Raw genomic sequence first — 14,968 nt, forward strand, 5'->3', positions numbered from 1 at the left:
TTTGCCACTCGTCCCGCTATTCGGCCGGTCAGATTGGGCTACCTGCACCGTGTGAAAACGGAACAGGTGGCTTCCGACCCGGCAATTACGCCGGACAATGCGACGCGTGATGCGCGGGAGTCGGTCCAGTCGCGGTTTCTCTTGTGTGAAACAACTTGCATATCGAAGAGAATCAAGTTCCAAAAGAAACTACTGCCATTTTGTATTCTGTATAATTGTTATAGAATTCGAAATGGAATGCTGCGGTTTTTGTAAATAATGCGTTTTTCAAAAGTTAATTTCGAAAAAGTAGTGCTTATTTTGTACTTGATTATGGTTCAACAATATCATCAATGACATTCTTTATTATTGATATTGAGACGGCTTAATATATTTAAATTGTTAGTGTATATGATAATAGCTTACCATCATTAAAATATTAATAATTATGATTTTGTTGTTGAATGATTCAAGTTCCCATTTTCTCCAAAATTAACGAAATCAAATAACGAAAATAATAAAAAGCAAAATTAATTTAATTAGCTTTAATTAATTTATCTCCGAGAGACTTGTTCTAATGGTTTCCCATCTCACGCATTTAAAGCGGAAGGACCGTGGAATCAATTTACCATGTTTGCAAAAAAAAACTTTCCCAAATGCTCTGATTCTGGTCAAGGAATCTTTTGTTGGTATTGTGTAGGATTCTAAAAGGGTTGCGGTATCTTCGCAAGACAGCGTGGGACGTTTGCTGACATTGCGGTGGTATTTGACATCTGCATTTTTTGACATGTCATGTTAGACAAATAGACGTGGTTTACAAATACTAAGAATTTTAGTTTTCATAAGTTATCTATATTTTTTTGATTGCACATAATAAACACACTAACATTGATTCCAAAGTACTTTGTAAAAACAGTATTCATAAATAATAGACACCTAAATTACTAATTGTCGTTTTATGCGGCTGTAGTAGTTTATAAACTAATGCTTAATTAACAGAAACTGCTATTCCCCATCCATACAATCTTTTTCAAAAAAGCCTTCCGTGTCCGCAGATTTTATATGCACCCATAAAAACTTGAGGTTGCATCGTTCTCATCGATCATTTCCTACATCTCGATTAATCTTTCAGTCCAGCATAAGGAGGCCCCTAAATGTATCGATATAAACTAAACGCGGTCGATATAAGCTAATGTTGACGGTTAGGGAGGGATCAAGTGGAGCTGGTCGGTATGGGTGAGGTACGTTGATGAAACCAATTACCGTGGCGTGAATTAAGTCGCTTAATGCCTCGCAGTTCGCATCACGGAGTTAGGAATAGATGGAGAAGGCAATGTAACGCAAATGTTACGAAGTTATACATCTTGTCTGATTTGAACTTAAATAACCGATTTGCAAGACCGAAGTGACCTCATAAGTGCTCCGCAAACAGTTTTGTACGGAGCTCTAAAAAAAATTATATTGTCATTAACCTATACCGTAGATTACAATGTACAAAAAAGGTTCAATTTGATATTCCTCTTGAAGAAAACATCGTTTAGTGTAGAACTATAATTATTGTGTAATAAAATAAATTACTAATTCATATTCAAAGTTATATTATTATAATGTGTCAGTGATTCTAATTATGAACATTTTTGAAAATATTACCAATGCCTTAATTAATTAGGACATTTTTGTAAAAAAAAAGCTTCTGTTAACACCCCGGGAACAACAATGACCCCAGCGGATACCGCATTTAAAAATGCTTCCATTTAATTCAAAGTTTCAATCCGTTCCCAACAAACAATGGCGGGTCAGTCGGCGGTTATCAGGCGATCGCGCATCGCGTCAAATTTATCGCCGCCCGCGCTGATTTAGTTACATGAGAGCATAGAACCGAGCTATCACGGTCTCCAGTATAACTTGATCTTGAGATCCATAAGAAACGTGCGTACGTGGAGAGCACTTTACACTAGTTTACCCATGTGACGAACTAGCACGCTAGGTGAGAGATAGGAATGACACGCCTGCGTGCTAATCTTTAGAATACTACTCTCGTATTCGTAAGTTAAAGAGATATGTCCAAACAGGAATATTGAGGGCAAAATTTAATGGCAGACAGGGAGTTCCTATATCGATCAAATCAATTATCGATGCTTCTCTCCTATCCTATACAAGTGATTGTCCCGGGCTTTGTTTGTAAGTGTATATTTTTTACAAGTTTTATTTCCGAGTCGAAGTCTAAAGTTTACACAAAGCATATTATTTATTTTATATGAATGTTAGGTTAGAAATTATGAGAAAAGTTTCAAAAATCTGTTTAAAATAAAGAAAATGGGAATTTAGTTTTACATTGTTTCATGTTTATACTTTTAATACAATTATATTTTTACAAATGGTATGTTTGGAGGGATAACTAGTAGGTATATGAGAAAAGTATCAATAATTGAGTTTATCGATATAGGAACTGCCCGCCTGCCATTTAAGATTTTTAATTATAGTTTACGCTTTTCAGTAAATATAGGAATTACACATAAAAAAAAATCCTAAATCAGATTGTGACATTATTTGCTTTAAGGACACAGTAGTATAATCATAGTGTCAAATTGATTTACAAGGAAGTCGATATCATTGATATAAAAGGGATCTTATGTTGGTGGACGCTTTGAAACATCGGTTATTAATAAATTTTATTTATTTATTTTGATTGTTTAATTCGCTATTACTTAATACACTAGTTAAGTGATTATTAATTGTAAATAAAAGGCTTTTTTTATTTTTTTTTATTGATTTCGTTGGTTATTGTAGTACATAACTAGACTCGTAAAATAGAAGGTAGATATTTAGTAGCAGAAATTATATTATTTTTCTTTATCCTTAAGATGTTTAACGCTTGAGTTGCCTACTCTGTTATTTGTAGCTTCATGACAATTAGTTCTCGGATTGTAAGATGCTAGAGCAAAGTAGTAATAGGTACATTAAAATGAATAAAGGAAAAATAGGTACTTCTACTAATATTTGAACTCGAAATAAGTTGAGTGAGTAACTTTTGATTTTAGTGTTTTTACAAATTTATAACTGTTTAAACTGTTTTATCTTACAGTTTACCTTGTATTTTTTAAACACATTTAGGTACTTCAATATAATATTTGTTTAAGTACGTTATAAGGTATTTTTTATTGTTTATAACTTTTTTCTTTAAACTCATAAACCATAAGAATTCAAGAAAGTTATGGGTCATAAAGGCGCGAAAGCTTTGTTTCAGTGTGACCTCAATTAAACGGACACCGTGCACGAAGATGTAAGTGCAAAATCTCAGGTCATCGGAAACAATGAGCGGTCACATCCACAATATAAATGCCTGCCCAATGACCTGTACTTAAGTGTGAAAAAGAAACCCAAAATATAAATATTGTGCCCAAAAAATATTTTTTACAGTGCGATTCTGAATCGCACCAATAATAATTTTAAATCTTTTTGACCAGAGATTGATTGGAAGATAATGCGTAATGGTATGTATAAAGTAAGTAAGTTTACCTTGTAGTAGTTGTATGTAAGTTAAGCTTGTACTATCTAATATTTCTGAATTTAACTTCTAGACATCACGGCAATCCTAAACACAATGATTCTTATTTCCACACTCATTTATGTACATATATAGCTAATAGTATCTTCGCAAAGTAAATAATGCCTACTCTCCATAACTTTTCATATCTTTACGCCATTTTTACTAAACCGGTCATAAAGCAAGAAAGTTAATCTCCACTCGCCATAAACGCGCGAAACCTTTGTTTCGTACTCACATGGCCTCAATTAAACAGTCATCGCACAGACGGATGTAAGTGCATAATCTCGGCGCAGGTCATCGGTAACAAGGCGAGCGGTCACGAGTGCCCGGTATGGGAAAGCTCCCAGCATACAAATGCAGTTACGACCGTATGCCGCTGGGGCGTGAGCGTGTGATGGAGCATAGATTCTGGGTGATTTTTACCGTAGGTTATTGCTAATTAACCCATTTAAAGGGCACACCTACCCTTCACCCATTTTAAACACAGATGTTCAAATAAAAGAACATAAGTATTTGAAACTGAACACGTTCAACAATATCAACATCTCTCTTAGAGTGAATCCTTAATTCCCCCAAACTTCAAAGAATGTTAGTGTCACCTCCAACTGTGACTACGACCCTCTAACTAACCTATGCTACTCATTCAATATTGCAACTAACATACATTGTAGTCGCAAATGCAATACTATTACGTTCTTATCCTTATATATTCCTAAGCGACGAAGCATTGTCACTCAGTTCAACATTACTTCAGTGCATCAAAAATATTGCAAATTGTTCACTACCCAGAATCCTACTTAACCCAAAACCCAAATGACTTCAAATAATGTTATAATCACCTACAACTCTGACCCTTTAACTATCCTATGCATATGTTAAGAGGAAATCCGTCAACTGCTTCTTTTTACCTAAAAAAGTAGTCCTTATTTCCTCTTTAGATATTAACATAATGGAAAATATTTTTACACAATTTGAGGTACATTACCCAGCTATACAACCGATGCCCTTTTGTTTGTTTTTTTTTTTGTTCTGTTTTTAATGATTAAATTGTAAAAAAAAAACTTTTTTTTAAAGATCTTATTTTTTATACCACTACTTTTAAATTGAAGTTAAATCCAACGAAGGAGCATAGCAATGTATAAATTAACTAAAGCAAATCGTGTAAAACTATTTTCTGAAAAATAAGGTCTGTATAATATTTGTATGGCGAAAGAGTCGTCCACTATCCTCTTAATCTTAACTCTAAGAGGAAAGTAGACGACCGCTTCTACAATGTTGCGACTAGCGTACGGTGTAGTCGGAAATGCAACACCTACGATTGGGATTCTATATCCTTTGGACCGAGTGACTGTTCGCGATTATTGGTGTAGTGTACTTTGAATTGAACTTTTGGAGTCTTTACATTGAGTTCGTTTGTGTTTGTATGTCTTGTAAACCTTCTCATCATCTTCCTCGCGTTGTTCCGGCAATTTGCCACAGCTCATTGGAACCTGGGGCCCACTCGGCAACTAATCCCAAAAATTGGCGTAGGCACTAATTTTTACGAAAGCGACTGCCATCTGACCTTTCAACCCAGAGGGTAAACTAAGCCTTATTGGGATTAGTCCGGTTTCCCCGTGATGTTTTTCTTCACGAAAAAGCGACTGCTAAAATGATATTTTGTACATACGTTCTGAAAAAGTCATTGGTACGGGGGGTAGGGGTACTGATGTATACTTTAAATAGAACTGTGTACCTTGTTACTATGGTTCAATATTCAACTGAAATTGCAATTACTGCTTGCTGTCAGAAATGACACGTCACCTTACAAATCAAAATTGTTACTATATATCACTATATCACTAATATATTGAGTATATCTACGACGATACGACGAAGAGATTGTAGCGTCTACCTTCCTTTCTTCAATTATTTTAGCAATTACTTCAGTGATACTTAGGCTCCAAAAATGGAGATCTGATTTATGAAACAATGGTAATATATCCTTCATCACGCCTTCTAGATTCAATTCTATCACATTATCACAAGTTATTGTTCCGTTTAAGATAAAGTGGGTGTTAAAAATCATCAACACAGGGCCCAGTGAAAGACGATAGTCGATGTTCGCTTATGATTTATGTTGTGTTGTTTCGTGTGTTGGTATTGTTCTGGTGTCGTGGGCGGTTGTTAGATTTATAATACTTTGCCCTATGCTTTGACTAAATACGATTAATGTTTTAGCGAGTTGATATTTCAATGAATGATGTGAATTTAATTGCTTTATGGTGCTATCATTTTGATCTATTTGTCTAAACTTAATTGGTGGCGGTTTCATGTTAGTTTGTAATTCAACACATACAGGGTGACCTTAGCCATTGGACAAACCCTGAAATCCCACGTAGTGTTACTTCTCAGAAATGCTCTGACGTTAATATTTTTTTAATTAGAACAAAAGATAAAAATTATTTTGTTCGAACAAAACTTATTTGCAATAATCGACAACAAAAACAAACACACTGTGTTAATCTTTGGCAGTGTTTTTGACAATTTGTTCGAAATATTTGATAATGATGACATTTTTCAAAAGTCAGAAGCTTATTAGTGTCATAAATAAATAAAGATAATCAAAAAGGTCGAAGAAGGTTCCATACTATTCTTTGAGGATATTACTTTAGGAGCTACTAACACATACCTACGGGCTGCTCCAAAGTAAAAAATGGTAATTTGTTAATTTCTTCGAAACCGCTACACCGGTTGTTATGATACTTTGTACACTGGTTCTAAATACCCTGATGCATATGTACATTTCGGCTTTGTCCAATGGTTAGGGACACACTGTATATTGATAATGTGCTTTAACATTTTTTTAATGATATTTTTATGAACTCTAGTAATATTAAGAACTTTTACATAATAAACTTAGTAAACTCCAAAGGAATGCGGCAGAGGACAAAAAATGGTTAGCGCTCGTTTGTTTACGCGCGCAAACTGAAAAAACATCCTTTTGCGAATCGAAAATGGATGTAATTCAATAGCGTGCTCTATTAAATACGTCCGTGACGTGTGGTGAATATCGCACAGAACACGATCCGACGTGGTATCAAAAGGCTTTGGACAAGGGTCAGGAATCCGAAGATCACGGGCGATGTAAAGATCAGGTAGAATAAAGAAAAAAATCTGATTTCGTTGAATAATACTTGGATAAAATCGTGGAATCAGAAAGAAATTAGTGATTACAAAGTAAAAGTTATGTGAGCATGTTACGGAGATTTACATAATTTAAAAAATACCTATAAATATAAACTAGTAGATGTTAATACACCTTAGCTTAAGATAAGACTACAAAATATTAAATTTACTTAATCCATATTTTTATCGATATAGATACAGTACAGATTTGAATCAGTAACGATCACAATCAACGAACTGAATAAACCTGAACCGTTCAATACAGCAGCCGTCGATTAAAACACAATAGCAAAAAAAATATAGAAAGTGACACTTGTAAACCCTTTTCTAGTAAAATTGATGAAAGGAACGCATAATGACACACAATAGTTATTTTGCCTATGCTTCGGAAACCAACCCCATTCGGCATTGTAGAAACGTTATCGGGCAGTATGTGGGTGTGTGAGCCTGTTTTGCCCAAAAAAAATCTTTTGACCAATTGTTTGTCAAAGGACCACTGTGTATTTTTTGTCGAGGTGTTTATAGCAGTTTGACCATGGGAAAATATTGGAGCTTCAGGTGCCTCTATCCGAGTCGGGGTTGGGCCTTTGTCAACATGTATGATTTTGATAAATCTTTACATCCTTTCTTTGGCTATTTGATGGGTTTTAAAATGTGTCCACTGACTTTTTTCTAAAAGCCTAACTATAAGCATCGTATCGTATGACCTTTTTATTTATCAGCCTTTCAAGTATGTTGCAAGGCAGTGTTCTAAAAGCTGACACCTTCAATCTGTCGACACGTCTCAACCTAATAACACCTACCAAACTTTAAATCGGCTCTAACATTGAAAGGCCGACAATAACAAATTGGTATTAGAGCCTGACAAAGATGGACTTGAGAGACTGTCCACCCACTCCCGGCTATTGATCGCGGACTAACAATAAATTAATTCTTGTTATGAACATTTTTTATCCCATTGTATTTTGGCCGAGTATTTATTTTCGTAGGCCCCTTAATTGAGCCTAATGGGCGGACATTGGTCAAAGATTTGCCCCGGGATGAAAATACAATGGCTTCTCTTAAAGCAACGCATTACGATAATTTGTTAAATGAGTCTTTTAGAATTTAAGCATGATTATAAGATTTATATGGAATGCTTTTGACTATATATATATATATATATATATATATATAACATTATACTTGTTTCAAATAAAGCCAGGAAAGGTTTATATTTATTTATCGAAACAAATCAGTTTATACTTCCTAATTTAATGATCAAAATCAATACTTCGAATAAGGTTAACAAAAAAAGTGGTCACAATGAGCGCCGATTTCTTGTAGGCGATAAGTTACTGAAGGTGTATTATCGCCCGTTCCATCTACATCCCAAGATTAAGTCTAAACCGTTCACAAAGATGTTTAGCTACTGTTTTTATTGTTTGCAACACGATTTGTATTGTTAACAGGGGTAATCCTTTTCTCTGTCAATGGTTTGCTTGTTAATCTCAAACGTATAACGTAAGCATTTTGGTCATCCGATTTAATTTATATCATGTGATGAATGATATAAATGTCGATCGATCGAAATACTATATCTTTTTAATAATGCCCCCAACGTCGTTTTGTACTGCTTAATAGGACCGGACTAATAAATCCAATTTAAATGTTGCCAGGGCCTCCATTGACATAACATATGTAAATCCATACGTCTTTATCTTAAGAATCACAAATGCAAAATGCCGATCGCTACGGACATTAAAAAAAAACGCAGCCGGTCCACTTCGATCGAAATTCAAAACGGGTGGCCGCCGTCCGCGGAATCATTATTCTAAATTCGAAAATTAACTTGATTCCCATAATTTAAATATCAACTGCCAGTTCCCGGGTTGTCTCCTTTCTCCTGTCCCTGTTCCGCTCTAATGTAAAGATGTCGATTGCTAAATTTATATGTTCTCTTGACGAATTCAATTTATTGGTGCTCTTCTTCGACTTGCATTTGTAAGAGATGGGACTCTTGATTCTTTCCCACGATTGCGTATGTAGCTGCATAACTATCTACATGCAATTTATAATAGTTGATTCGGAGTTTCAGCAACTTTTTAAATAGTTTATTCGCTGTATTTTAGAATGTGCGGTTTCTGGACATTAAACAATATAGGTACCTAATTACACCGTAACAAAAAAGGCCGTTTGGTGGCGTCCATGAATAACGTGAGGACTTCAGGGCGGTGGGGAGGGGGGCAAATAACACGTATTTTTTTCGGGCAAAAATTGTGTAAAAATTTGTGAGACTTAGATTAAGACGAAAGTAAAGAACCCGTGCGAAATCGCCTTTTGATACAAACGTAGTCCTGATTTTCTTATCTGGATATTAACATCATTGAAAATATTTTGGCACAATTTGGTGTACTTATATTAAACCACAGCTATGCTCCTACGTTTAATTTTTTTCGAATGTTTAATTATAATATGAGTTAGGAGTAGGAGAATTTAAAACTTTGTATGTAAACTGTTTTTCGCTCCTCATTTTTACAATAAGTTATCATAATATAGAAAAAAGTCATACGTAGGGGCATAGATATGGTTAGTACACTTGTACATCAAATTATGTAAAAATATTTTCCATAATTTTTCCAGAGAAGAAAATGGGAACTAACGTTTATATGGAGAAGTGGTCGTCCCCTTTCCTCTTAATTTAAAGTAAAATATGTTTCTATAAGACTAAAATATGTAAATGATTTCAAATACTATTTACTACTCTCAATAAAAATCACAACGCAAATTGTGTTTTGTTTAATAAATCAAATTCATTTTATACTCAAACATGTTGAGTCAAAATACAAAATTTGAAAGATCTCACGTGAGATTAGTGGGGAAGGAGGGAGTCGAGACAAATCTCACGACATTCACCAGGGGGAGTCAAAAATCCTCAAAATCTCCTCACGTAATTAACGGACGTTTTTTTTCTGGACGTAACTAAATATTTTGTAAGATACTGTTTTAGTTGTCGATTAAAAGTATATTTATATTTGTATATTTTAATTGCTCTCTGTCTTAATTAACAAACACAAAAAGAATTTTCCATCGACCTCAGCTTATTGATTTTCTTTCGCTTACACATGCAATTTCAATTGTTAATACAAATGTTTTTCCAGTATTCAATGTAATTATTATCATAATTACTATAATTACGGTAAGGTCAGTGATAGAGCTATAAGTAACATGGCATCGTGATCGATAAATCCGGTTGTAATGCGATTCTGCGATATCCTTAATGAAGACATATTGAATCGCCAAGCGGGAATGGACAAGATATAAGCAATGTTTAAATTGACGTGCGGCTCTTTTATGTAGCATTCATTCAATTTTGTACCGGATCCAATGGCATCGAATCAAAATACAACCGTAATATATTTAGTTGTTTTAAAGAGGTATTTCTCTATGAAGAAAAAAATGTTGGGTATAGTTTTACAATCAAAGATATTAGAGCTTGTGTTGATGAATTCATAGTACTTTTTGACTACGTTTAGGCGGAATGAATAATGTAACAAAAAAACATTGACTTAAAAAAAATCTGTTTCAAAACAGATGTGGAGAATACGGTCACAGCATGTAACAAACGATACCAATTAAAAGCCAGATATCCAAACAAAAAACCACATCAATTAGCGACAAAGGCCTTTTGCAAAAAGGTTGTACCCACGTTTAATATTTTATTTATCCGGGTCGCGCTCGCCGTTCAAAAGTTAACTTTGATTTTTAAAAGTTTGTTGAAAAGTTACCGCGGTGTCTCCCGTCTAGCCTGTACCTGATAAAGTGATTTCACGATTCCTGAATTCACACTTTTGAGGAGGGTTTTAAAAAGCCGAAAAGTTTCGGTCTCTACCTACCCTCAAGCGTAATTGGGATTAGTACGTTAAAACCTGTCCCTGGATCGTTTAAATTTTTAATGCCCCATGACACGGTGTCATTTAGTGCAACATTTCTAATTAGAGTTAATGATACTGTATCCTTCGATTTAAAAAAATCTACCCTGCAATTACAACGTTTTTGTGAGTTATAGCTATGTATATCTACACAAAAGGTTGGTTCAAGTATACGAATGGGGTTCGAGATTCCATTGTTGGGAACGGCAAAAACTGAGTACCTCGAAGTTCTTACGTTCAAAATAAGAACAAACGTGTCATCGACGAAATGACGCGTGTCGACCAATCGGGCGCGACGGCCGCAGATGTCGGTGACGTCATGGTGGCAGCGACCAATGAGAGTGGTCCGTCGCCTCCGGTCAACTTGGACTAATTGCCCATGTGTGCGATAACAGCTTTGAGATGCCGTGCGCGTGCACACCGCTCCGCTCTCAATGAGTATTGCACGCAGAAATCATGGAATATTTAATTTTATGACGTTAACCTTCTGGATTAATTGCTGGTTGTGATGCAAAATTATTTTTGCACTTTATTTATTATTTGTTTAAGTCATTTGCTAATTATAGAATATATTCCTGGTTTACTGATATAGAACGTCATTGAGTGAATAGGATATTTGATAGACAAATATTACTGAATCACTCGCCGTTCATTTAGTTGATCAAAGCTTAATCTATCACTAAATTCGCTTAGGGCATTATTTTTTTAATCCCATAATAATACATTTTGGATATCCACAAATCAAGATTTTTACATTTTTAGGTGTAGGTACACATTACAGATAAAATTTTGCTGCCTTTATCAATTCGATATAGCATACTTTCTTTTCTCATGTCACAAATTAATACCCATTCAGCATCAAACCAACAATAACAAAAAGTAGCTTAAACACAGGTTGCACTACAAACAAACAAGACAGTTACAATTTCCGCCAGAGAACGTAGATGTATCGTCCGTTTAATTTAAGCTAAAGTAAAGCATGAGAAACCTCCAGTGCAACAATGTGCAATTAAAATATATAACTGTTGGCCAGTCCCAGTGGGAACGCGCGACAATGGTAAATACAAGTTAACGAAGTAAAACAGTTTCTAGTGTTTGCAGTGGTCAATGTTTTGGATTGTTAATTTACTATATTTTTTTTTTAGTTTCTTGAATTTTTCGAATCAGCATTCATCATTTTTTATTTTATTTAGTTCTCTCTCGTTGAATAACCTAATCGTTGACATGTATTTTTTTATTTAGTCAATGTTTTTTTATTTTTTCAAAACATTTAGTTAAAGTGCATCAAATATTGTTTCTTTTTTCTTATTATTTCTCAAAATATCTCGTCACTTAAATTTATGACTACGTAGGTCTTTAGATCAAATTTTAAATACAACCTACTTTTTATCACCGGGCCTTTGTTTTGAATGGGTACTTAGTACACCTAGCTAAATTTAGCAATTTTATTATCTTTGTTAATTGTACCTTATTTTCGCATTATGTAAAAAAAAATCTGTCTTTACCTTTTAAATTTGAACAAGTATTTTCCCATATAATTTCGTATTTATTTTTAGCTGTAACAATCTCACAATTTCCATCAAAAAAGTTGCCGCAAACTTTCCACACATGTTTGACCGCGCACCCTTATCTCTTACAGCGAGCCAGTCAGCTGATGAAAGCCCTTTCAGCTCGGACAACGATGACCACAATCGTCTTGCGTCAATATTGACACGGGGCCCGGGTATTAAGTAGCTCGTTGCGCTGAATAGAGTCTCCGAGGCACAGTGTTTGTGTCGGCTGTGTGCGGCGTTTCGCTAAATTTTGTGCCTTTGACGGTGATTGTCTTATTAGAGATTTAATAGAAATCTCACAGCAAAAATTTGTATGCCAAATTTAAATCGGGTTTTGTAGTTTTTTTGCTTATTATTTTACATTAATTTCTGGCCAGCAGTTTGTAAAATATAGATGATCAATGATTATAATTGATTATAGTATTTATTGATTCACTTTATCTTTGTGAATTGTTTTGTGACTTACCTTGCGCGATGCGTACAGCTGGCATCTTGATTCTCATCTTGATTTGGTCACCTATTTTTAGATCTTCAACAACTTCTTTATCAACAAGAATTTTATCTAAATATCTTCGGTATCTGGCGACAGTTCGGCACTTCACATTCACAGCCCCGACGGCTTATCGTTCGGTGTTTTAAAAAGTTTTTGATAACGGGGTCGAGGATAGTCGAAAGTCCGACGGCAGAAAACTTGCGTAAAATTTCTAGTCATCTTCGTAACTTTTTCATGTTTAGCAAATTATTTTGCGCTTATCAACTTGCTTACTTTTTTCTTTTCATGTTGCTGTCCACCGGTTGGCTCTTCGGATATTTATTCGCCAAAATTTGGTCATACGTTCTTATCAACACTTGAATGAACGTCTCAGTGTAATCTAATCAATCCACACCTAGTGGCGATTTCGTTATTTGGCGAACGTGGCTGTTGGTCACACTTCAGATTTTATAGCATGATAAAACTTTTTCACTTTTCAGTTCGAAAATATTTATTTACACTGTCTTTTGGAAAGTTCACTAAAATGTTCAAATGAGACGGATTAATACTATTTATTAAAGAAGATTAAAATCAACGATAAGAGAGTAAAACGTAATAATAGGAGTTGTATTTTCAGTTTACGATATAGTCGTCGCGCTCGAGTACCGCGTGTGCGGAGCGGTGTAGCAGGTGCGCGGCCGGCCGCCCGCTCTCGCCCGATGTCCGAGAGCGTCTGTCCTGTGTCCCTTCGCGCGAGGGCTCCGCGGCCTCCGCATGTCCACGACTCGCGCCATCTCTCTCGGCCGGCCGACGAGGGCGCGTGCGAGTCCGTACGGATAGCCAGGGGTTACTCGCGGTCGCAGCCGCCTCGGCTGAACGAGCGAGACCGAGCGTCCCTCCCGCGCGCCCGTACGCCCGCGCGCGACAGAGACGGCCATCGATCATAAGTGCCGTGCGTTGGTGTGCGTGCGCGGGTGGGGCGAAGATGCAACGCGTACAAAAGAAAAGGGATAATATTTGCTTGCATATTTCATGACTCGATTAGGAGATGGAATTTTTAATTGAACGGACCTATGAGGTGCGGTCGGTTTCCACTTAAATATTAAAAAAAGTGTTAATAATTGATTTATTAGACTGTATCCTTTCTCCTATGCTTGTATTAAATACAAAAAATCCGAAGGTTTATAAATTGGCATACTTTCGTACCATTTACCCTAAAATGTATCGAACTCGATGGAAACAAAAATTTAACAATGCTATTTTATTACGAGTCAAATCGCTCCCCGTAGCGCTACGAATGCTACGCTCGTAGCAACACGTGTCTGTAGACGTCGCATGAATTGCGTGTAAAAATATTACTTCGACTAGACTAAGTAGTGAAATAAATGTACACTGAAAAATATAGGCTAGAATAAGTAGGGTAGTAATGAGTCTGAAATGTTAAAGGGTTAAAAATGTAGTCGATAACTTGTACTAAATAATTCACCTCTCAAACACGCACGAACCTACGCTGCCCCACTACATTTTTCACTCTCACTCCACCAAGTTTTAGAGCACGACGATTTTTCCCGACGTTATTTTACTTAAGACGCCACGAGGAACTTATCTCGGTCGGTCCTTGACTTTAATAAGTTTTATGAGTGTCAGTCGCGACTTAACTGCCGCGAGAACGCCGGCGAAAAAGAACTTTTTCATAATTGTTTCTGAACGAACTCTGGGAACTTTACGTTCGATTTTTAAATTTGTGAATTGTTTTAGCAATTTTGATTGATTGACGAAAATTTTGTCAATTGTTTGAGTGATACGAAAAGATGTTATTTAAATTATGGAAAATACAAATGGAAGCTTGATACCTTTTTAGCTACATTGTTTGGATACGAACGTATACATGTTTTATATGAATCCTTTGAATTTCACCGTCGCTTGACCAAACACGCTATGATAGGCTGAAAGCCCGTGGTCATCCAATGTCCAGTTTGTGATGCAACCTTGAAAATATCCCCATTCCTTTCTAATCTTCACATGCATTAGGAAAAGATAGAGACAAATAGGCTGGTCCGTTTTCCGAAGTGAAAAGCGTGGGACATAATGACCGATGTATGTCTATCTCGGTCGGGAGTAGGGTTGCGAGGGGGTGGTGAAAGGGATGGTGATGTGTAGCACGCATGTGTGTCCGGTGCCGCTACTCGCCGATAGGGGGCGCATGGAAAACTATGTCGCGTTTCGCTCTGATATGAACCTTTGTAGAGGTTCGGATCAAAGTGTAAAGAGAAGGTTTTTTTTTATCGTTAAAAAAATATTCTGTGTTGATTCGTTATCTATTTCAACTGCCTAA

The 14,968-nt window shown here is 35.8% G+C and overlaps 1 protein-coding gene across 1 annotated transcript in view; it reads right to left on the reverse strand.

Moving 5' to 3' along the window:
* Positions 1 to 13,737, reverse strand: part of LOC133525804 (B-cell lymphoma/leukemia 11A) — a 43,279-nt gene extending 29,542 nt beyond the window's left edge. The window contains exon 1 of the mRNA XM_061862192.1: positions 12,628 to 13,737. Coding sequence (XP_061718176.1) covers positions 12,628 to 12,664 — 37 coding nt within the window. The 5' untranslated portion in view covers positions 12,665 to 13,737. The remainder of the gene's footprint in view (positions 1 to 12,627) is intronic.
* Positions 13,738 to 14,968: the final 1,231 nt, after the last annotated feature.

The sequence above is a fragment of the Cydia pomonella genome, chromosome 15 (assembly GCF_033807575.1).
Source record: "Cydia pomonella isolate Wapato2018A chromosome 15, ilCydPomo1, whole genome shotgun sequence".
Classification (NCBI taxonomy): domain Eukaryota; kingdom Metazoa; phylum Arthropoda; class Insecta; order Lepidoptera; family Tortricidae; genus Cydia; species Cydia pomonella.